At 40.5% G+C, this 24,001-nt stretch overlaps 1 protein-coding gene across 1 annotated transcript in view; it reads left to right on the top strand.

Annotated features, from left to right (window-relative positions):
• Positions 1-3,298: 3,298 nt before the first annotated feature.
• The window catches only part of LOC308217007 (chloride channel protein C-like), a gene marked incomplete at both ends in the record, with an annotated part of 85,663 nt that continues 64,960 nt past the window's right edge, over positions 3,299-24,001 (top strand). The window contains 8 exons of the mRNA XM_080609706.1: positions 3,299-3,549; positions 4,454-4,583; positions 7,241-7,321; positions 8,307-8,482; positions 10,561-10,653; positions 13,348-13,591; positions 16,937-17,131; positions 21,498-21,580. Of these exons, the coding sequence (XP_080465832.1) occupies positions 3,299-3,549; positions 4,454-4,583; positions 7,241-7,321; positions 8,307-8,482; positions 10,561-10,653; positions 13,348-13,591; positions 16,937-17,131; positions 21,498-21,580 (1,253 nt within the window). The remainder of the gene's footprint in view (positions 3,550-4,453; positions 4,584-7,240; positions 7,322-8,306; positions 8,483-10,560; positions 10,654-13,347; positions 13,592-16,936; positions 17,132-21,497; positions 21,581-24,001) is intronic.

Below are 24,001 nucleotides of genomic sequence, written 5' to 3' on the forward strand. Positions count from 1 at the left end.
CCCTAACAGGGTCTTGGCAGCTTGAGCACATGCTTTCCCCCACATTGGTATTTTGTAACTCTCCCCCGAATGAGTAAAGTGCAATTTGTCTCTTGAATCCTAAAGCATTTACTCAAAGCAGTATGTAGCTACTAGCTTTCTCTGCTGATGAACACTGAATATAGGCTTCTCTTTTCTCTCCTTGTCTCCAAAGCAGCAATTCCCAATTAGGCTGTGATCCCTCCAAGGTAAGAACAGTTATAAGTAAGTTTGAAAGCCTTGCAGAAGCAGGTATCAAAGTCAGAAATAAGTGGAAAACCTGGGAACAGGGTATTCTTTGATCATTGCCTCTGGTTGTCTTTATTCATGGCCAAATTGAGTTATGGAAGCTCTCGGATAAACAGATATCCTTGTATGATGTTTGGAGATGAAACTTGCTGCAGAAAGCAGGACAATCCTTATACAGGCTTTACAGTAGTGATAATTCATCCTCCAAAATGCTTCGTAGATTAGAAATGAAAACTCATGATCAGCACTGGGAGGTGTGTGTATGGGAACATATTTAATGATGAGAGCCAAAATGCATAGGTTTAGGTCAAATTCTGGTACCTGAATTAAGCAATATGTATTTCTAGCAGAGGAATTTCTGCTACAGAGTGCTTTAACAACCCTAGTGTGCATGTGCCACCTTCGTCTAAGTATGCTGGGAATAACTTTTTCTGTTAAGGAGGGAAACTGTCTTCAGGTTTCATTGTGAAATAGTGAACGAACATCCTGTGTGTGTACATACTTTGTAAGGCCTTGTCTGTCTGCTCTGAACTTGTCCAACTCCTGCATCTCCGGGAAGCAGCTGTGCCCCCCTGTGATCTCAAATATCTTTCAACTTTTTGCCTGTTGAAACCTGGCCATTTGCTCAATGCTTCTTAGAGGTTCGTGAAATGTATTTCAGATGAGGAAGCATACTGGTGGGTTTAAGTTAACTATAGTGGAATCTGTGGAATAACAATAATTAGGGGCCGGAGATTGAAAACCCACTCTTACTCATTTTGTTATTTTAAATTCGAATGCGTGAGTGGGTGCCTGTGAGAATTTGCAGTACAGCTGAGCTGCTGCCACAGAGACTGTTCTGGATTCATGTCTGGTGGAAGAGGAGTTGTTGGCTTTGGTCAATTAGGGACAGCAAAGGCAAATGCTCAGGTATGCTCTGGTGGATGGTAATGGTATTCCTGTTTGAGGAAAAACAGTCATCCTGTTTGCATAACAAGGCATCGTGATGTGGAATGAGGTATGTCTGTGTTGTCTGTGAGCAGTGTTACTTAGCCTCATCCCTTTCCCCTAGAAAGGTAGCTTTAGTTCCTTTTTTTTTTTTTGTGTGTGTGTACTATTTTTGTATTGTTCAGTGGATTTTGTATTTCTGTTTGTGCTGCAATCTCTGTAATACCCAGATCTATTCACCTATACCTCTTTGATCTAGCACAAGTAGAAATTGGCATCATACAAATTCCCATGTTCGAGAAGTATAGAAATGATCCAAATGGAGCCCTTGCAGTAGCCAGGCTGAGCATCTTTGCACAAAGCAGCAGCAGATTCCCAGCCATGAGCTCTAATCAGCTTTTCTTGTCTGGGCTGTGCTCTCCCTTGCTCATTTGAACTTGGAATAGGACTAGTTAAACCCAGCTTTTGTACAAGCAGAAATTGAAAGCCTAATCTTGAAACATTTTTGTGCTTAAACTCAGAGTTAAGGTCTGAGCTATTGTGTTTAAGTGATTTCCACTTACCAGCGTGTGGACCAATTTGGAAAGGTCTCATCTCAAATAATGAGAAAACATAAATAGTTCCTGTTAAGTTTTAAGTGATAAAGCACTTACTGCTTTTTAGACAAGGAAAGTCAAAATCAGAGTCAGAACCTGGTCAATCCTCAATTCACCCTTGACTGGAGTGATTTAAATGATCACACGTGTTTACAGTGAAATAACTTCTCTATGGATATATTAGTGGCAAAGATAATTTTATTTCCCTACATCAGTAAGGAAAGTAGCATTAACTTTTCTAATGCATTTACTGTTGCTTGTAGCCGTCCACACAGTTTCTAGCAACAATTATTTTCTAAAGTTTTTTTTTTCTATTTCTCTTCTTTAATTCCTTTTTTTGTTTTTTTTTTCCTTTATTTTTTTCCTCAGATTGTTGCCAGGTCTGGAATTTGCATAGAACTTTTGATGTCTCTGGAATGAAGTGCCAGATTGAGCTGGCAAAAAAACAGTCATGGTATAAGAAATTGGATTTAGGCTGTTGCTATATGCTGATCTGAAGGTGGCCCACTGCCCTGGGCACCATGGCCTTGACAATGTGTTTAATTACCTTTGAGAAGTGTGAGTAGTGGTCCACAAGTGCAAAGCCATAGGTCTGAAAGGTTTGGTGTCATATAATTTGCAAGTGGCTTGTGTAAAGATAATTGTTTTTCCTCTCTTGCCATTTAGTACTCACTAACTGTCAACCAGGAGCTATTTATTGTTTTCTCATTATTTGAGATGAGACCTTTCCAAATTGGTTCACATGCTGGTAAGTGGAAAGCAGCAGAATCTTTCTCTCCTCTGTTTTTGGTAACCAAAACCAATACACCTTGGAGGTAGGAAACACAGCATGTAACTGATTTCTCTTTACAGTAAATATTTGACATGCATCAAGTCTCTTTCTGCTTTGACTGGACTGCCAACTTGCAAACTACTTTGGGTAAAGTATCCAGGCTGTACTGAAGGTAGTAATCTAGCATATGGTTTTTATCTAAGAAAATTGTGTTGGAGAATATGCTTTTTTAGGGTGCCTATATAATGCTGAGAATTCAGGGCTTAACTGAATGTCACTGCAACGTGGATTTTGTTTTATTTAATTAAATTGTGTAATTAGATTAGTGGATCAAGGTCATCAGACAGAATCATAGAATCATAGAATAGTTAAACTTGCTGTGCTTTGGGCTAAGTGATCATCACTTCAAAACAGGCAAAGCCCCTACGGCTTAAACATCCCTGTCCTCTGAACAGTCAGCAGGAAGCTGGTGCGACAATCTTGCTGCAACAGTTGGTCTGTTCTTGGAGTGACTTCTTCACCAGACAGCTCTGGCTAAGACAAGTTTTTGTTGCTTTGACTGTCCTGGGTCCATGCAGCCATCACAAACCAAGGCCAAACACAAACCAGCCAATCTCCAGCTGCTCTGTCCTCATGGTTTTTTTTTTTCACTCCTCCCTCTTTTAGCCTCAAGGAGACTGATCTTGGGCTCAGGTTGTTCTTGTTGGCACCCCAAAGGTTCTTGGGGGTCGCTGTAATGTCATCACTTTTTTCCCATAGGACGAACATGGGAAATGCTGAAGAGGCAATGTTAATGGCAGAAGACTGTGGGCCTGATTTGATTAATTCTCAGGATCTTAGGAGACAGTGCAGCATCAGCAGAAGCAGTTCAGCATATTATCACTGTGAGGAGCAGGAGAGAGAACATATGATAGACCACGAGAGTTTGGATTATTTGCCTTCACACAGTAAAGTTTATAAGAAGTGGCTGCAAGAGAAAACATACAGGTAAACTTACCTTAAATGCTGTTAAATTACCTTTAAGCTGTGGGTAATATGGACAATCCAGTGAGACGCCTGCTACCAGAAGGAATTAAGAAAACGTTATTTATTGTTTCTGTAGATAGGAAAATACTTCAATAGGATGTAGAAGGTGAGCAGGCAGCAAGGAACTTTGGTTACAAACATTTTTTGAACATGCTTATGCACTTGCTCTTGACAAAGTATTGAATATGCAAAAAGAAATTTATTAACTACTCAATGTATGCAACTTAAGAGATTTTGTTTGGGGGAATGTTCTCTTACTGAGGCTTCTCTTGAAATTCATTGCCTCTTAGTGTAATATGCAGGAAATGTTGTGTTTACATCTCAGAAGAGGGGTGCTCTAGTCCTAGATGACACTAGAAATAAGTCAGTAATTATTGTTGGTGCATAATTACTACAAATTTTAGAAAGACAGAAACTAGAGGTGAGGACTTGCACATTTATATGAGAGGTGCTCAGTGCATTAGTTGCAGTAGAAGAAAATAGGAATTACTTAGAAACGAGTTCTGAGTGCTCTACTGAATGCTTAATAACTGAGTCACATAATTGAATTTTGAGATGGCATCAAACAATCCAGCATCTGAAAGCAGGTTGCACTGCTACATATAGATTAAAAAAACAAATCCAAAAACAACCCCCAAAAATTCAACCATGTTTATTACCCTAATGGAAATGGCGTTCATCTGAAGGTAGAGTTTTGTTGAGTGCATGTTTCTAAAGAGATGTTGGCAAAACCAGCCTCTTGCTCATGCAGTCACAGTTAATAATCAAAGTGCTCTAAAAATGGAACATGCATGTTTGTGAGAGGAAGCATGGCAAATAGTCCTGTGCTATAGGCTGAGAAATAACTGTGTTTTCCTATTTCTAGAAAAGAGTGGGATCGATGGCTGCTGATGGGCCTAATTGGTACAGCAGTTGGGATGCTGGGGTTTTTGGTTCATCAGATAATTGACTATCTCATCAAACTGAAATGGGACCTGGTGGAAAAATACCTGCAGGTGAGCAAGAGAAAGTCAGGGAGCTCTCTTCCATGTTTGTTTATTAGGAAATCCTGTAAAGTTTGAACTGACTAGAGGTGCTACCTGTCTCAGTGTGAGTGGAAATCAGATATCCTGTGGTGCTTTGTGTAGGCATGCTTTGCTGTCCTTTGCTACAACTTAGCTTACAGTATAGTATAATATCTGATGGTGTTCATATCATGAGATTGATGAAGGCAGTCTTTAAAATATCGTGGTCTTCCTCTTCCGCCTTGTACATAAAGGGCATGTGCTGCTTTAGGTATTGTTGATGTTCAAGGAAAAGGATTAAGTTTCTTTTAGGGTACTTAGGGAATGTGGACCTGATGTCAGATAAGTTAGCTCTTTCTGTTTCTGGGGTAGCTATCTTTTGCTAATGCTATAATAGTTTATTATGGAATTATTAATTTGTCCTTGATGGGTATCATGATCTCTGATAATTGGGATGGTTTTGGTAAAAATCACCGAATGGCTAAAACCAGTGTAAATGCTAAGGTATTTCTGACCCTGACTGCTTGCTTTTCTCACCTGTAGAGAGAAGCAGGTGGTGAAAGTTACACCTGGTTTGTGATGTCTATGGTAGATAGTATGAGTATTGAAGAGGAGCTTGTGAGAATGGGGTTTTGAGCTTTTGTTCCAGCTGAATCCTGATCAGGGAAGGCTGGGCATCCTGACAGGCTAATAAAAGGTGATAGAGCCAGTAATTCTAGAAACCATTTCTAACTGTATGAAAGACAAAAAAGTGATTGAGAGTAGTCAGCATGTATTTATAGTGGCTAACAATCTTCTCCAGTGAGATGACTGAAGCAGTGGGTGTTCTTTATTTCAACTTTAGCAAGGCTTTCATCACCGTCTCCTGTAACATCTTCATAGACAAACTGATGAGGAATGGGTTTCAGAAGTGGACAGTGAGATGGATTTTAAGCTGGCAGAAGTACTGGGCTAAAAGCATTATGATCAGTGGCACAAAGTCCAGCTGGAGGTTGGTCACCACAGGTATACTCCAGGGGTCAATACTGGGGTCAGACTCTGTTGGATAACTTCAGTAATGATGTGGATGTAATGATGGGACAGAGCGCACCCTCAGTAAACTTGCAGACAAAAGCAGAACTGGAAGGAATCTGAGCTTGATAGACCAGATGACTGGTGCCAGCAGGGCTGTCTTAAGAGAAGTGTTGTCAGCAGGTCGAGGGAGGTGATCCTTCCTCTGTGTTCAGCACTGGTGAGGCCACATCTGGAGTATGCAGTCCATTTCTGGGCTTTCTAGTACAAGAGAGACATGGATGTGTCCTCACTATGCTGTAAAATCAAGATAATGGAATAAATGCTGCCAGCTGCTGAAGGACAGATCTCAATCACTTCACAGAAATGTAAGGGAATACTTATTCTGTGGAACAGATGGAAGCTGACTATATCAAAGGGAATATCCAAGAACAAGTTTAGGTTTTCCATGAGGAAAACATATATAATGCTCTTGCAATATTATTTCTCTGAGGTTTCTTATATGTGAACTATGCGTATGTTTATAAAATAGATAAACAGTGGTGGAATATACATGCATACTTGTATATATGATTTGTATGTATATACATGCATGTAAGTATATATACACACAGCAAAGTATAAATAAAAAAATATCTAGAAAGGAGCCACAGTTTGACTCCCGGATATCGCAGCAGCCATTACACATTGTTGGTCCTGTTGTATTACAAAATTTGCTCCGTTGTAATAAACTAATACAGAGGAACAGGAGGTAAGTTCACAGGCTCTGATATCAGTGCAAACATGTAATTCCTGCCTTGGAATGCCTTCCCATCTAAATACCTCCTTCAGCTGCAGATGAGCAAAACTCATTTTCATGCACTTTGCTTTGCTGTTTGGCTGCACTGCATAACGCACTTACAAAAGTCTTGACGGGACATGCTGCCAGGAAGGCTGTGGTGGCCAGCTGTAATGCCCTGACCTCAAATGCAAGAGAGATGTGTTTGACCTGCATACACAATGAGTCACAGCTGAGCACTGCAGAAGGTGGCAGAGGGTGTGGGAGCTGAGAAGTTCTGGAGACAGCATGGCTGCAGTCAGCCCAAGCACAAACCAACCCCAAAACAAGAGAGGCTGAAATGTATTTTTCAAATGTGAGAAGCCCTGGTCTGAGAGATGTCCTTTTGGTTAAAATGAAGCAGGAAAGAGCTTGCTCACATATATTCTGTCTACTAAAAATGGCTGCAAATTCATAAAGGTGGTCACTGGTGTAAGACTGAAGCCTTCACTTAAGCAAAATGTCTCCTGAAGTTTTAGTGTGTTCTTGTGTTTTGTTTTTCGTTTAGTGCTTTCTTGTGCATATTCTTATGGTCTTTTAACTCTGCTTCTGACGTGAAAAGGGCCTTGATGAGTAAGAACATATCCTTTATAGTATTTTTAGAGATTGGCAACAAGTCCTGGAAAACATGCATTACTTGACTCTGAGAGTCATTGTTGACCTTACTGCTACTCAACCCCTGTCCTCCTATAGAGCCTGCACTGCTTGTTTTGGTTTTTCCCTATGGTACGCCTTCTGCCTGCAGAAATCTGTGGGATCATTGAAAAGCAGGACCTGGTCTGTGGGTGCTGATGTAGTAATCTATTTGTCAACCGGACAGGATGGCAACATCCACATGACCTGGCTGTGTGTGCTCGCGTCTGGGCTGGCCATGGTGGTTTTTTCTTCAGGCTCAGTGCTGGTAAGTATTACACCTCCTGTGCAACAAGCCTATAAAGCTGTGATAAACCACATCTCTTCCCCCAACCCCGTCTATTATACAACCCAATTGGAGAGGTCTTTCTTGGCCTCCAGCCTGAAGTTGGATTCCACCACCCGTAACTTGTATAAAAGTGTCTGGGGTAAAATCAGTGGTGGTGGCCATGCAATTTACACTTAGCATGTGGTGTTTATAAAATAAATACAAGTGGCAGCTGGTGTAACTTATGAAAACTTGGTGTTTGGAAGGGGCCTAAGCCAAAGACTATCAGTCCACATAAAAGTTACTGCTGGTTTTAGATTCATCATTTAGCTGTGCTATGTGGGTATCACTTGTGGCCCATATCAGTGCTTCTACGAGGCAGCAGTGCTCAACCATTGAGCCTTTCTGTCGTTTACTGTCCTGCTGTGCTCAATTTAAGTATAGACAGGCAATTAACAACATAGGTGAGAGAAAAAGTGAGTGTTTTACTGAACTTACCCCAAAATCCAGCAATAGTAGGAAGAGGGAGCTTGCTGTTATACAGGTAATAACCAACCAGTTTTAAACCATTTTAAGTCAAAACTGACAGGACAGATTATGCAGGTTCACAAGTATGACCTGCCCCACAGACAGCCTGTGCAAAGGCCAGAGGCTGGTGGGCTTCAGGTACTGGGGGGATGGCAGTGCAGCTGGGGGATGGGACAGGGTCCCCCTCAGTCATTTTCTTCTCTCATTACCCCCAGTAGGCATATGGTAACCCATGCAGCAACATTCAAGCAACAGCTTGAATTCTTGTGTGTAGCCAGAAGTTCTATGTGTATCTATGTCATCTGTTACTTCTGAGAATGTTTGCTCGTGAACAGAGCAAGGTGATGGCTGGAGTTAAAAACTGTGTCCATAAGATGCATCTAACACATCAAAGTCTGATGATTATTGACTCTATTTCACTTCTTTTTCTTTTTTTTTTTTTTTTTTTCCTTTGCAGTTCTTTTGCCCAGCAGGTTCACCATTTGGCTTGCCAGAAATCATTGGGTATTTGAACGGCACTTCTATTCAACATCTTTTTAACATTAAGACCTTTTTAGGAACATTTGTCTCATGTGTGCTGGCTGTAGCCTCTGGGCTCTTCTGTGGACCAGAAGGTCCCATGATCCATTTGGGGTAAGAAATAGCAGGCAAAAGTTAAAGCTATCAGACTGAGAGTGTGGGCTTGGAATGTCTGTATTTGTGGCAGTGCTGGTTTTAAAAAACCCTGCGCTGGGAGCTCTTTTTGCCTGTGCTGTCCCCTCCTTTGCATTAGCACAACTATTCCTGAAGAAAAACATTTTTATGCTGCATGTTTTAAGTACTGGATTGGTTCCCTAGTACAATTCATTGTGAGGCTCAGCAAGCAGTTAGCTGGACAACTTGTTTCTGAAATGCAGCTTATCCTGCGGTTGTCTCTTTGGGGCTGCTTTGCGTCTCATATCTGCTTTTACCTGTGCAAAGTCTGTATAGAAATAAAGCCAGTCTCAGGTGGCTGTGCACAAAAGGGGCAGCAATTTTGCATCCACCTGCAGACGTGTTGTACATGGTGGTACAAGGCACACGGTGGTGAACAGCTGGGACCTTGGGGTCCATGTTTCCAGGTTACAAGCATGGTGCCAGCTAAGGGTGACCACAGAAACCAGGCTCTGTTTTGCAAGCTCTGCAGATAGTGGATTGCGAGTCAGGTTAGAGCCGCTTGTTGTTCGTGCAGTAGTGGAATACTATGTTTCTGGTAGGGAAAGCTTGACTTTATGGAAGGATAATGTTTTATACCCCCCTGCTGTATACAAAGAAAGAGAATCCCCATCATCCTATGGTGGTCTTGAGGCCCTGTGAGAAAGAGAGGAGGGTTGCCTGGTCCTACTTTATGGGTCAGAGCTGTTCTTAAAATTTACTATGTTGCAATACAGCCAGATTTTGCAACTGCAGGCCAGATTTTGGGCTTTCCTATTTTGTTAAGTCACATAATTTCCTTTTCCCACTGTTTAGAGGAGAATCCTGCTTTATGACCGTTATTGCACTGTATCTTGAGTAGAGATGGTAAAACAGGTCTCTGCTAATACGATAGTGATCATTTGGCTGGTTTGCTGCTTTGTTTCTGATCCTTCTTGGGTTTGGAAAGTATGTATCCTTCAGTTTTGTTCTCTCCTCTTCACGGCCCTGACCAGACGGATCCTCCTCCCCAGCACCCTTTCACGTTTTCTGTTACTCTGTGGGTTTATCTTTATCTATCTTTTTATTTATTTATTTACACAGAGGTGCAGCACCCTAGGGGATGATTCATGGATGACTCTAACCATGGGAGTGCATGGTTGGAGGCAGTCACAAACCTTCTAGACAGCGATTGCCAAGCTTTAGCTCTCCCTTTAGGTTTCTTTTGTTTGCTTTCAGACATTTGTCTCCAGGAGCTCAGAGACTGCAGCTGTGATATTTTCTTTTCTCCCTTTGTGCTGTGTTGGTAACAGCTATGTGAGAGCCAAAGGATTGAATCGTATTTCCATGAAGAAAGTCAGCACGGTATTAACATGATGCCTTTTCAAAACATGGGAATTAAGAGCTAGCTTAATTTAATTTAGCTGGAACCCTCCACCATTTTTATTAAACATAAACACACGGAAGTTGCTAAAAGCCTCTGAGAGATTCGTTAAGGCTCCTAATTTAAGTCTTGTAGAAAAATCTTCCAAGATTATACAATGAATAGATTTTTCATTTCTCTAAGGGTTTGGATAATTTTTTCCCCCATTTAAATGTAGTTTGAAGTGCTGCCTGGGAACACACTGTAATAATTTAAATCATTACACATCCTCTGTTAGAAGTAGGGCTGTTCTGGCTGCCATGGTCATTAACCTGGGAACACGTGCTTGAAATGATGGGCTATATAGTCTGATGTGTCAGCACACTTGGGCAGATGTTAACATGCAGTTCTTCAAAAGGCGTTTCATGGCCTATCATCACAACACGTCCTTGCAAAAGAGACATTTAAGTCTCCGAATCAAGAATCTGAAAGTCTTTAGTAGCCTCCTTCTTTATGTCAACAGGACTTTGCATATTTAAAAGCTGTGTTCAACATTTTCCATGTTTAAATCTGTTGAAGTCAATCTAGCTTTGCTGTTGCATGCCAGCTAAGGCTCTGTCCTCCCCTGCCTTTAGCTATGGCTGACTTATAAATAATTCACTGAAGAGTGCTCTCAATTATACAACATCACTTTTAGTGCTCTCCTGGGTTGTGGCCTGAGCCAGCTGCAGTCAGACACCCTTGGCGTGTACCTCCCGATCTTCACCAGGTTTCGGAATTCAGCTGATAAGTAAGTGATGGTCAGAGTTGTGGGGCTCTGAGGGGACCCTGCGGGTGTCCAGAAAGCTGCTGGTGAGCCTGTTGCATCTGGAAGGGAAACGAAGATGCTGCTCCAGCAGTCTTTCAGCCTTCCTGCTGTTCGTCACTTTGGTATGGGGATAAAGCCACCCACTCTAATTAAAAGAAAGTCGTTTAATTAAACAGCTTTAAAGTTCTTTAATTAAAAGAAAGTTTGCAGGTTGTTTTATTGAATGCCTGTGGAATAATGCATTAATGCTGAAGACCTGTTCCCATTGCTTTCTGGGTTGTATAAGGAGGAGAAAAATGAAGGATTTTTACACATGAGCTTTGTCCTCCAATTAATGTTGCTGGCCCGGGAAAAAAGAGACAATGGGGATTGCACAACTTGTTTGTGACACTTTGTAAATCTGGCTCTTCTCTGCTCATGCGTGTCTGTGAGATAACTCTGGTAAGCTCCCTCTCGTGAACAGTTCTGCTGAAATTAATGACATTAAGTTTCCAGGAAAAAGAAATCAAAAAGCCAGTTTATGTCTTCTGGATGGTATCTATTGTCATGTTGACATACCAAACCCTATACAGTACCTTTTGTTTTTCCAAAACAAGGAAAAAAAATAATGATTCCCATGTGTTAATTTCCTAAATAAATACAGAGAATTCAAACAAACAGCCACTGTGAGCTATTTGTAGCTTGAAAGAAAATTAAAAAGCACTGAAGGGAAGATACGGGATCTCTTTTGCCTTTAGCCTTTTAAGATCAGTTATTTAAATAAATCTGAGGCATGCTGGTTAAGCAAAATGGAAGTCATGGAAGAAATCAGTGATTGTGGTAAGTGAAGCAGTGAGAACTCTTGTTTTTCTCTGCAGGATCCAGCTATAGTATAATTAGAAAGAAGTGTTAGCTTGCAGTCAGGAGCCATCCTGGCAGAGACGGATTGAGTGGAACTACCCTTCACAAGAGAGGGTTGTTGGGGAATAACAGAGATAAATTTCAGTCTAAGCAAGACCTTGCTTCTCTACAAAGACCAGGATGAAAGACTCCTGCTTCCCAGTATCTTTTGGAGTTAGGTAGGCTCAGGAGATGTACCCTCTTCAAGTACAGTCACAAGCAGAGCAGTAACTCAGCAAGTGTTGGAATGCTGAGGGATCTTAAGGCATCCCCCCATCACTGTAATGGAGGCATAGGACTGGTCCAGTTTCATTGTTGATACTACTGGTGGGACATGTACAACTGACTGGAGCAAGCAGTTGGAGATGTCCAAGCAGAGCTTGCCCAGCTTTTACTGTGGGGTGCAGCACCTTTTGAGTTCCCTGCTGCAGATGCAACTGATACACAGTTCCCTGTGAAGGTACAATGTGTAAGCAAAAATCCATCCACAAGAGTGTCTAGCTCAGCAGTTGTGAGTTGGGAAATACCAGACATAAAGCTGCCTTGTATAGAGGGCTTTGTTAAGGGCTTTGACACATAAACACTCTAATCTTTTATTTTCCGTCCATTATTCTCACTGCCACCTATCTTTGAACTTGGCATTCCTTAATATTAAAAATACTAATATTTCGTACACTTCTTGACTTTAGCTACTACTGAATACTCAGCATTTCTGCAAATTATCTCTGAGGTCTCAGGTAGCATACCCAGAGGATATAAGTTTTGTAAGCTGGTGAGCACTAGTGATTAGTGCATTATATGTATCAGCATCACCCTTGTGTGCCCCAGTCCAGCAGAGGTTGGACTTGAATCTAATTTTCCAAGGCAGAATTCCAGCATAATTTATTTCCTTTTCCGATATCCTCCCTTCTGCTTTGCATACTGTGGCCTTCCTTAAAAAGGAACAAATGTAACATTTGTTTGATGCAAGATGTTGTTTTCATATAATAAAATGGGTGCTTTAGAAAAGGAATTATGTTATGTGTGAGAAAAGGACTAATAATAAATGCATAAAGGAAGACTGTCCATTCATGCCTTTCTTTACCACATTATAATTATTTTTTTCCTTCTTTTTTTCTTTTCCTCTTTACTAGAACTGTCTAACGGTGCAGATCTCTGCCATTTGAGCGACTAGTGCAGTTTGCAGCTACAGAATTCTGTTGCCCTTTGAGGTGTATGTTGGCTCTTATAGGGATGGAGAAAAGGCACATATGTTCCCTGTGGATTTCTCAGACATTTGCAGACTGAGGCAGCAAGTTGAGCCTACAGGCTCCAGGGCAGTACTCTCATTCTTTAGTGGATCCCAAAATTCATTACCTTTATTCACCTGCAGTATTTCGTCCATGACTGCACTGCTTCCAGGGTGTGAAGTGTCATGTTTGCCTGGCATTAGGCTGGTCAGTGCTGGATCAGCTGCTTGCTGGCATGGAGTGGTGGTCCCCATAGAATCACAGAATCATAGAATAGTTAGGGTTGGAAAGGACCTTAAGATCATCTAGTTCCAACCCCCCTGCCATGGGCAGGGACACCCCGTGATGTTACAGGATGGAAAGTTTTGTCAAGGCCAGATGTCAGGATGGACAGGTCTGAACTCAAAATCTAGAGATGCAAGGCACTATAATAACCCCCAAATAAACCAGCATGTCTTTAAATTCAGTCCCATGAACCCAGCTTTAATAGGAAACAATGCTTATGGAGGTTTTCATTTCTGATTTTCCCCCCCCATTACCTAAACATTGATTCTTCTGCCTGTTGCAGGCGCAGTTTCATTACGGCTGGTGCAGGAGCAGGCATAGCTTCGGTATTTCGTGCCCCCATCGGTGGGCTCTTGTTCACATTTGAAGAAGTGTCTTCGTTCTGGGACATCAGGCTGGCCTGGCAAACCTTCTTCTGCTGCTTGATGGCTACCTTCACCACAGATTTACTGTCCTCTTCTCTCTATGGGTTCATTTACAGAGGTCACTTTGGATTTTTTGAAGCAGAGAAAAGAATTATATTTTGGGTATGTACTGTGTGGATGTGGGAGGAAGTAAATGCAGGGTTTTAGGCGTGTTTCTCTCCTCATTATAGCTGGGAGAGTAGCAGGGAAGGGGGACTGAGAAGGAGAAGGGGTGGTATTTGTACAATTGTCAAATCAGTGGATATGGAAGCCTTCACACTTTACATGTGGTAGTCACTTAGATACAACATGAAGTTGTTTTGTCCTAAATAACAAGTAGACATAACATCTACTGTTTGCTTGTTAGCTAGTCATATAAGTTACAAAGTTAACTTTCTGTATTGGTGCTGGGTAGGGGAGGGATCCTTCAAAGTAAAGAAAAAGCCAAAGAGCTTTTAAATAGGTGTCCTCTCCTTCTGTAGCTGGCTTGAGCTCTGTGCTGCTGCAGGCATTGCTGTGCTGTGCTGTGCTGTCCCCCTGGTCCTTGGTGCTTACAGATTAAACATTCAAAAATGTATAATCACTGTTTGTTCCTGGTTGCACAACAGAGGTGACCTTCAGCCTCAGCTACCTTTATTCCTTCCAGCACAGTGCAACCTTGATCTTTGGATTTTTATCGTGCGTCCACTACAAGTACTTGCTCTTACACTTGAGTGTCTTTCACTCATTTTTATTGCAAGATGATTCACTAGTGATTTGCAAGCATCATGATGTTCACTTCTTGCTTAAATATCCTTCTTGATATTTGACTTGAAGATCAATTAAAGAGCTAGAAAAAAACCTCTGATCTTCTGAATTCCATTCTACTTTTTGCAACTAAGTAAATTTTTCCTAAGGTAATTCCCTGATCACTGTCACTGATCTCTGCATTTCTTCTGGCTTGTATCTCTCTAGCAATGCAGAAACCAGAGATTATGGAATTTTTCACATGTAGGCATACCTTGGTTGGGAAAATAGATAACTTTCGTGTGTGTGTGTGTGTGCATGCTGATAAAATGATTTTGCATACCCTATGCGAAAGTATTTGGGGTATATTTGCTTTACTATGAGTTTAGCTGGGGCAGGTGGGGAAGTCATTGCTTTTCAACACAAAACCTTTTTGTGGACCAACTGATAGTTTAGTCCAGTCCCCCAAAGCTGCAGTGAGACAACCAAGAAGATAAAATTTTGTGGCAGAAAGGTGAGACTGAATGGACAGGGAAGAGTTCAGGCCTTCTGAAGCTAGATTTGTTGCTGAAGCCAAAGTATTGTGTAATGCACAGCTGCATGCACAGGGGAGAGTGGATTCACGTCAATTGTTGTATTACAATAAGCGTTGCTCTTTTAACACTCCTTTCAGGATGTTTTCTGAAAACAGCAGTGTATTCTGTTTCGTTCTATCTTCTCTTAGTGTCGTTAGAGGGGAAAACTAGCTAAAATTATTATCAACATGACTTCTGGCAGGGTTCAATAGTTTTTTGGCTCTCAATGTGGTACAGATAACTAGAAACATTTCCATTTCACTGAACGTTTTTCTCAGGGGAAATTTTGCTTTGATTTTTTTGTGGTGTAAACCAATACAGTTTACTTTCAACTCTGAGCTGAAAGCTTGTGGGTTATATTTCTTAAGAAAACTATTTGTTTTCTTTAGTTTCCTTCTACCTGGCATAATGTTACAAGGGGAATTTATGATACTCCAGAGCATGAGGTTTTCAGGAAGGTTCACTTTATTCATACATAGACCATTGGATTAATTGTAAAGGTGAAACTTGCTCTGTACGTAACAGATTTTTCTTGATGGCTGGCCAAACCCTGTGGTTGATACTACCACAAAGCCAAACAGTACACTGTGCCACCTTTCATTTCCACCATGTAGAGCCCTCACTCAACTTTACCTCCATTGCCACACACATGCAGTGCCATGTGCGTGTGTCAATTTAAAACAAACATCTCAGTATATCTTTCCCTTAGGAAAAGTGGAGTTAGGGAGAGAAAACAATAAACCCATGTATATCCCTTTTTAGTTTTAATGGATTGGAATTAAGTAGAATATAATGCAAGATATTTGAGTCTTGCCTTGAATAGACTTTTACTACTTCAAATTAAGCTACTTCTCTATGAATTTCAACTTCCTAAACATTGGATCTGTCTAAAGCCTTTGGAAAAAGATGAATTTTGTTGCAGCTGTTGGTAAAAATAGCATTATTAAAGTTTTGTTTAATACTTTGAGTACCTACATATGTGATGGTTGTAGTCCTAATTGTAAGGCATGATACACCTTAATTCTCTACCTACTTCCTGTGAGTGTACCCTGCAGGTGTTGGGCTTTTTGTGCCTGGGAATAGCTTCTAGGATTCTTCCTCTTCCAGACCTGGTTTATCAGTCTGCAGCACCCTATGGACCAACTTTTCAAGCCTGTCTGGCTTTTGACCCTGGCATTCCTCATCTCAGGAAATACCATGAGTGTTTAGTACAGCCACCTGGTGGATTTGTTAAAGTCTAGGCTAGCTGTAGCAAGAACAAGAATAAAATTTAGGGTTAAGAAGAAGATGAGGAGGAAGAAAAAAGAGTGCAAACAATAAGAAGGCCTGTACACTTGCTCAGACAATGTAAGGAAGGCTAACAGTTTCTCCTATCCACTATGCCCAAGATTATACCAGTTTTTTTTGCAGGCAACCCTTTACATGTTCTTGCCAGATAGCTTTTTGAGCATTTTGTGATCTCTTACTCTGTCCAGATCCTAATCTTGTCAAAAAGCTGTGTATTTCTTAATCCTGGGCTAAGGAAATAATATTCTCACAGCTTTTAATAGAGTGCCACCAATCTGTTGACCCTTTCATGTTGGCTGGAAGATAAAATTAAAACATGATATTGCTCTCATCCTCGCTGCCTGTTAAGGAATCAAGCAGAAAATTCAATTACTATTCCAGCTGCCAGGTTATATTCTGCATTTGTGATTTGTTGGTGCGAGTTGTTCCAGATCAGCATCAATTTTCACAGTTTTACTTAAGTAAATTTACTTATAAATGATCTAAACGCACATGGATGCAGGTTGACACTTAATAAATGAAGGGTGAGCAAAGCTCTGGTTCAGCAGTTTTTTTCAGTGTTCATTAAGGCCATTATGTCAAGTTATTTGCATGTAATCTGAAGAGCTGAGTGCTAGTGGTAACACAGTGCATCATAAATGCTTCTGTATGTGTGCCAACACTAGTGTCTACCTGCAGGTTCCACTCCTGTGAGGTGTGTGAGAAGAATACACCATCATGAGATCAGCTTTAAATTAATTAGCTGAGCTCCCTAAACCACAAGAAAAGATTTATTTCCTGTATGGGAATTACTTTGTGGTATCAGGTTTTGTAAGAGAGGGTGCGATGTTTCATGTCTGGCAGGATGCTCAGAACATTTTTTCTCATTTCTTTGACTCAGGTTAAGAACTTGCTGGACTTGAATGTCTTGGCCTTCATTCCGACCATCCTCCTTGGAATGCTTGGAGGTCTTCTGGGAGCCCTCTTTGTTTCCCTGAATATAAAGATTAATAAATTACGTATGCAGTTCTTTAATTCAATTCCAAAATTATCCCTTAGAAAAACAAGCAAGCTGTTGGAAACTGTGCTCATCCTTGTAAGTAAAACTATGTTTCTCTTGATTATATAGCACTTACAGTGGCTAATGAAGGCAGGTCATAAATTGACTGGATAGAAAAGTGAATCTGACCTGCTGGTACTTGATAACGTGCAACAGATTACAGCAAACATATGAATTTCCAAAGTACATATAGGTATTCAATGTTGGTGAGTATAAAAGAATGGGAAGACATGTTTTGGTTTCGTGTTTTGTTTTGTGTTTTAATGCTTGAAGTATTTTATTTGTAGAGGTGCTCTCCGACTGCTGCTCTACTCTGATGATATTACATCAGCTTAGTGACATGTAGCAGTTACATTGGTGTGCTTTTTCATTTACTTGCAGTCTATGGAGGGCTGTCACATGTAGATTTCATCCATTTTTCTCCTGTTTCACTCATCCTGGCTAGTGACTGATCCTCTTATCACCCCATGCAGCTTGCTCATGTAGCAGAACCAGGCAGATACCTCTGTACCTGGGCACTGTTTCAGCAGTTACATTGGAAAGAACAATTAGGAAACCATTACCATAACTATATGCATTTTTGCCTGAAGACCACACAGGATATCTTTGTTTTAAGAAGAACAGATGCATAAAGAATAAGTGTTATATAGGGTTTAAAAGTTAAGGATAGGTACAGAAAACTTTCTGGAGTCAGTTATCCCTAACTGTTACTGATGGAGGTCAGCCTGGAGCCTCAGATGTCCTGATAGGATAAGACATAATGGCTTTGGAGTCTCCATTTGGCATTGTATGACTTTGGGAAGAGTCATGCCATTGGAATGAAGGGTATACACAAAAGGCTCTTGTATTTTGCACATTTTCACAATTTTCAATATTATGCTTTGGTTATAACTTAAGTATGTTGTTAAATGTGGAAAAATAAACCTTCAAAGCTTTTCTACTGCAAATTTTGGTTTCTCTGAAAGTTTCTCTGGTGAATACCTGCTTATCATAATTTTCCTTTTTTTCTCACCATTTTTGAGGAAGTGTTTCTGGGTTCCGTCAGACATTTTAAGTGTTGAGATGACCTTTCTTTAGGGAAATTGTTATGTGCTGAAGCCCCTTTCTTCTGCCCTCTTTTAGGCAGGCTTGCCAGTATGTTTTCTGTATGCCATATATGTTTTTTATATATACTATTGTTTGCTTTCTCTTCCCTCCCCCCTGGAGAGAGGGTTACTCAGTTGTAGACCACTGGGTGGCCATGTAGATGCTCACTGCCCATCAGCCCAGACATGCCTTCAGCATCCTCTACTCTGAGCCATCAGAAATACATAAGCTTCAGGAAAAAGAGTCAGGGTTTGCATCAGTGACCTGAATGATACTAGGTGGAAAACAATTAGTATTTTAAATATGACAAGGGAAACTTTTGGAGCTGAAAGTGTGAATAGCCATAGGTCGAGGGACATGGTCAAGTCTCTGCAAACTCTCCACAAATTGGTCCAGATATGTGTATGTTTCCCATAGGTTGCACTATTTTCCTCTCCATAGGATCAGAAGGAGTGCATTTCATTTGGTCCTTGAAAGCTATGTATGCTGTGGCAGTCCAGCTCCTCCTCTGCCTAGTCCTGCTCATTGCTTGGAGCAGCAATCTGCTTGTTGGGTTCTCTGCTGGCACATCAGAGGTGAAATCTGACCTCCGGGTGGAGAAAAAAGGGCAGGAGAAGGAGGAGGGATCCACGTTGAAGGGGTTGTGCTGGAGCTGGTCCATGCCATCGATGACAACTGCATTTGGGCTCCTCTTAGCGGCAGGATGTTGGCTTTTCAGCTTGCAGCCGTGCCTGTTCAGCAGCTTGCTGAGGGAAGAGACACCATGAGGAGGCTCACTTGCAGCTTTCTGCTGCCGCGTTTGAAGAAGTGGGTACGGTTAGGTAGAGAAAGCAGGTTTTCTTAGATCTAGGGAGTGTCTTGCTGCTGCCCAGCCTTCTTTTGTTGTGCTAAAAGTTTGCTTCAAGGTCTTGCAATGGATTCAGGTCTTTGGGCTAATGAGCGCTGCAATGAGACATCCTAGCAAAAATCCGGTCTTCAGACCAGCAGGATGAGGAGTAGAGCCCCACGTGTGTCCTGTGTAAACTCCATGCTTTCCAAAGGACCTCTGTTTGTGAGAGGTCAGCTTTGTAACAATTATTGCTCTAACAATTTGGAGCCTGTGCTGTGTGTTTGATAGCCGCTTCCCCTGCTATTGGGAAAGGCTTGTCTTTCTCTTAGTGCATTACAAAAACTACTTAAACACATAAACCCCAAACAGTTCCTTATGACTTTTCAGAATGCCAACACCCCCCCCCTTCCCCAAACAAGCCACAACATCAGTCAGCAAGACCCAGTATGTTAGGAGATGCATAGGATTAAATTTAAGAACAGCTAGCAAAGATTTAGTGTCAGACATAAAGAAAATGGCCTCCTTAGAGTTATTTTATGCTGTTTAGGAGTGGTGCCTTACTGACTCCACAAGTTCATGGCGCGGTTAACACCTTGCCAGATCATACCTGAAACTAGGAGAACAGCATGTGTTTTATAGGGCTGTGGTGCTTACAAGAACTTTTATGTTGATATATTTTTGCCCTAATCCTGTAATTTTTAAAAAAACCAACCTGTGTTTTTGCATTAGCTTTGTAGCATGAACTCGTATTCAGGCTCTTTTTCCTTTTTATTAGCTCTGGAAGATCCTGCTCAGGTCATAGTCCTTATTTTATTATAACTTGGCAAACAGGCAGCAGGAAAGAAACTGTTTGATCTGACAGAAACCCATACAATTCTTTGTGGTTTTTGTTTTATTTGTTATATAAACTCACATAATCAGGCAACTGAAAGAAACTGTGTCACAGTGACTTTAACCAAAAATAATCTTGTATGAACCAGTTTGCATTTAAATTTGGAAGGAACCCATCTCTGTATCTTCCACACCCACAACATAACCCGGAGTACCATTCCTTTGGCTGGAATTGAGTATCTAATCTTCAATCCATAGATCAGGTGAAGCCGTCTTCGTAAGTGCCCTCCTGCCCCTTGGCCTGCGTTTGCTTCTCTTCAATTCATCACCTTTCTCTCTGTGACGAAATCACAATGTAGATAATGTTTTGCCAAGAATCTGGCAGAGCTATCTTTCTTTTTCTATGTTTTTAATCACACTGACTAATGCTTCTGTTCCAACAGCTCAGTGTTTCAATGGGGAGGGTGGACAATTTAAGGGTATATACTTGTGTATTGAGCTGTCAAAACTTTAGAAGGTTGCTTGAGAGGGTTTTTTTTCCCCTGAAGATAGGCTACTGCTTTAAATGTGTAGCCACTGGCTCCAGGCTAGCTGTCCTTCCAGCTCCCCATGGACTTTGGGCCTCTGGCAAAAACTCAACCTGGGTTTGAACTGTCCCAAAGTGAAGTTTTCAGAAACAAAATCTGACCTAAGCTCTGTGAAGACTGAACTACTCCCAGTTTCATCTGTCTCTTGCTCTGCCCATAAGCTTATAATCTTTGACAAGCAGGGAAACAAAGGCTTAAGATACAATTGTCTGACAAATCGTCACAACTGCACACAGCTCAATCTCAGCTTGAGGGTTTCTATAAATGTGCTATCTGAGCTGTTTTATAACAATCCACAGAGTGCATGAAACCTTCTGCTTGGAAAATGTATTATGATTATAGTTGTGTGTTCCAGTAATTTTTCTCCAGATGCCTCCTGAAATCCTTTCTAAACCTTTTTTTTAAGTGTATCTTCATTTGTTTAGAAATATAAGTTGATCTCAATTAAGCTAAATAACATTAGTTTTGAATGAAATATAACTGTTATATTTAACTATGTTATGTTGAAAAAGATGCATAATTGAAATATAGTCATCTCATGTAAAAACTTACTTTGCTTTTGGTGAATGCAAAGCAGCCAGTGAAAACACCTTCTGCTTTGCTCTACATGCAACAGTTTTGATTTTATCAATATTTACTTCAAAATGGGTATATGGAAAACTAGTAGAAGGACCTGACAAAATATCTTCATCCATTTGGTTTGCAGTATTTGTGTCTCTACTGTATGGCATGTAATCTGCTTTAGGCATTATAGCTGTCTAGTATGGCTGGGATGCCTAGGAACTTCTTTCTGTTGATTAACTGCATGCTAGTCCTTTCATAACATCCTCCGTAAGTTGGAGGCCAGTTATCTAGTTGCAACAGTCAAATCCCTGAAGTTAAATGGGATGAATCTGAGCCTTATTCATTGCTTATGAGCAAATGCTGATCTCCTGGGAAACGTGGGCAAGACAGAAGGACAATTTCCTTGTGGTAACTGCTGGCACTAGTGTTTTTAGGCACTTTTCTTTCTGTTTTTGTTTGTTTCTACATCTCACAGTAGTCTGTTTACCTATTTTAATGCCTGCAGGTATGTACGACAACTGTTACAGTATACTTACCGTATTTCTTTCCATGCACTCCAGTCACAAGCATGAGAAACAACTCTGAAATGTAAGTGGGGAGAGTCATCAAAAGCATGTCTATGTAAATACAGTTATTAACCATTTCTCACAGTTAGTTGCTACAAGGCTTTAGGATGGAAATATTCAAAGGTGCATCAGAGCTGAATGTTTAAAATGAATTCATGTAGAGACAAGAATCACAATCTTTTAATCAATGAAATTCAATTAAGCTTTTCCAGTGAGAGGCATTTGCCATCATGTCAAGTTAAAGAAAATAAAAGGGAAAAGTAAGAATCTAAAGGGAGTTAAAAAATGAAGAGAGCCCGAAACATGGCTGTATGTATCACACAAACACTTTTTCAGCTTAAAATCCTAATTTTGTTTTAAAATGTGTGTAGGCCTGTAGATATGTATATAAACCTAGAGACAGACTGTGCTTTAACTAGAAACTGGAACGGGAAAGTGATGAAAAACCTGTTATTCTCAGCTTCAGTCAGCTACTGTTGTCTGAAGTACATGCTTTGATCAGTCCTTTATATCAGAACACCAATTAAGTAACACACTATGTCACTACAGCACAAACTATAATCCAGGTACTTAAACTGACAAATTTTGGGTTAATAAGCAGGAAAGGAATACGTGTCCGAGTGTCTGGGGTTATTATGGGTGACACAGTGGAAATGTTCCTTGAATTTGATATGGGGTTTGCAGTCCAAATATCTTTCTCAAGAAACATCTATGAGGAATCAAAACAGAATTGCAAACGGTTGCTACCAACTCTTAGATTTACTAATTCACAAATTTGTATAGTGTATGAATTCCTCCTTCCAAGTGAGCAGTGTCATATATATTGCATAATATGAGCTGTAAATACTGAGTAACTTGCCATTGGTGACTGGACTCTGAACAGCTTATTTAAGTACTTGGAAATCAGACACACTTTCCCATTCTTGTCACCAGTTCCGGACTGTCATTCAAAATGCAATACCTGCTTCAGTATTGTTTCCTATAATATGTATTTGCAATATTCTTTATAAAAGCAAACTTTGTCACTTAGTACCAATCCAAACTATGGCCATTTGGATTGCCACAGAAAAATCCTTTTTCCTCATCCTGACATCCTTTTTCATTTTAGGGACTAAATTATTGCAAAATGTTATTTTTCAAAACAAAACTATTTTTGCTTTAAAGGAAAAACATCTGAACCCATGATAATTTCATGGCTTTTTTTGTCTGCGTATGAATCAAAAATAGTCAGTCTGATCCAGCCTAGAGGCTAAATGGCCTTAGTGCCAATTTTTTATTTGGTGTGGCTACAAGTCATAAAGAGTACATCCTGTTGAAAATAGATCTAAAGAGATCTGAAGAGAATTAAGCACCAAATTGTCCTGGACTTTGCAAGGCTATGCAGATGTTGAAGGTGGTGATTGCGTCTTTAGTAAGCTTGTAATAATATACAAGAATAAATGTGGAAAAGAAGCTTGTTCACTGTTCTCCTGTTCTTAGAAATTTGAAAGGGAACTATGATTGCAGTTGTAAGATTTTAGTTAAGATCATTTAGATTTGGTTCATTTCAGAGTAATCTGAGATTCTTGCTCATTGCTCCAGAGGCAGGTATATATCATTAACCTCTGGAGATTCAGCAGGTTAGTAATAGGTGCATCATTACTTTCAAATATCCAGTAAGAATTACATTACAAAAAAATTTCAAGATGTTTTAATTTTGGCTTTTGCACTGATCCAGCTTGGTGAAGTGTACGTTTCTTCTTTTAAACCCTGACAGTAGCAGGGCTGCAGCTCCGGGTGGGGCTGTATGTGGCTGTAACAGTGTGACAGTGCTTCCTTCTAGCATAGCTTATCCTCTTAAATTTGCGTTGGAACAGTGCTTTCAGTAGTGTTTTGTAGCATTTCCAGCAGGCCTTGATAGTCCTAGAAAAAGGAGGAATAGGAGATCATGGGGAGGCAGGAGAAGGAGGTACAGAAGAGATGGGTTTCTTCCATTAGCAGGTCTCATTACAGTACATGTGTTCCTGCATCATGGAGTGAGGCAGTGCGGTCCTTCCATTGGCACCAAGGAGAAATCTGTCTCAAATAAACTGATTTCAAACAGAAAGTTAGTGGTACAAAACCCTGTATGCAAACAAGTCCTACATCTCCATTCTCTGCTTTGTTCTTCTTGCTCAACCATGCCTTTTAATTGTAAAAACCGCCTTTCCTTTGTTGTTTCTCTCTCTGCTATTTTGGCATTGCTGCAAGCTTCAAATTGCCTCTCAGATGTGCTATTTTTTTGTGTGTGCACACTTTTACTGGTAGTAAAGACATTTGTATAGAACTTGAAGCTTTGCTCTAAGTGGGTTACACACTCATATGACTTCTATAGCAGGATGGAGCAAGTAAGTTTTTTAATTTTTATTGACCATTATGAATTTGGAATATATTCCTGTTTGAGTGGTTGGATTAATGTAAAAAG

Source organism: Psittacula echo (genome assembly GCF_963264785.1).
Source record: "Psittacula echo genome assembly, chromosome: 2".
Lineage (NCBI taxonomy): Eukaryota > Metazoa > Chordata > Aves > Psittaciformes > Psittacidae > Psittacula > Psittacula echo.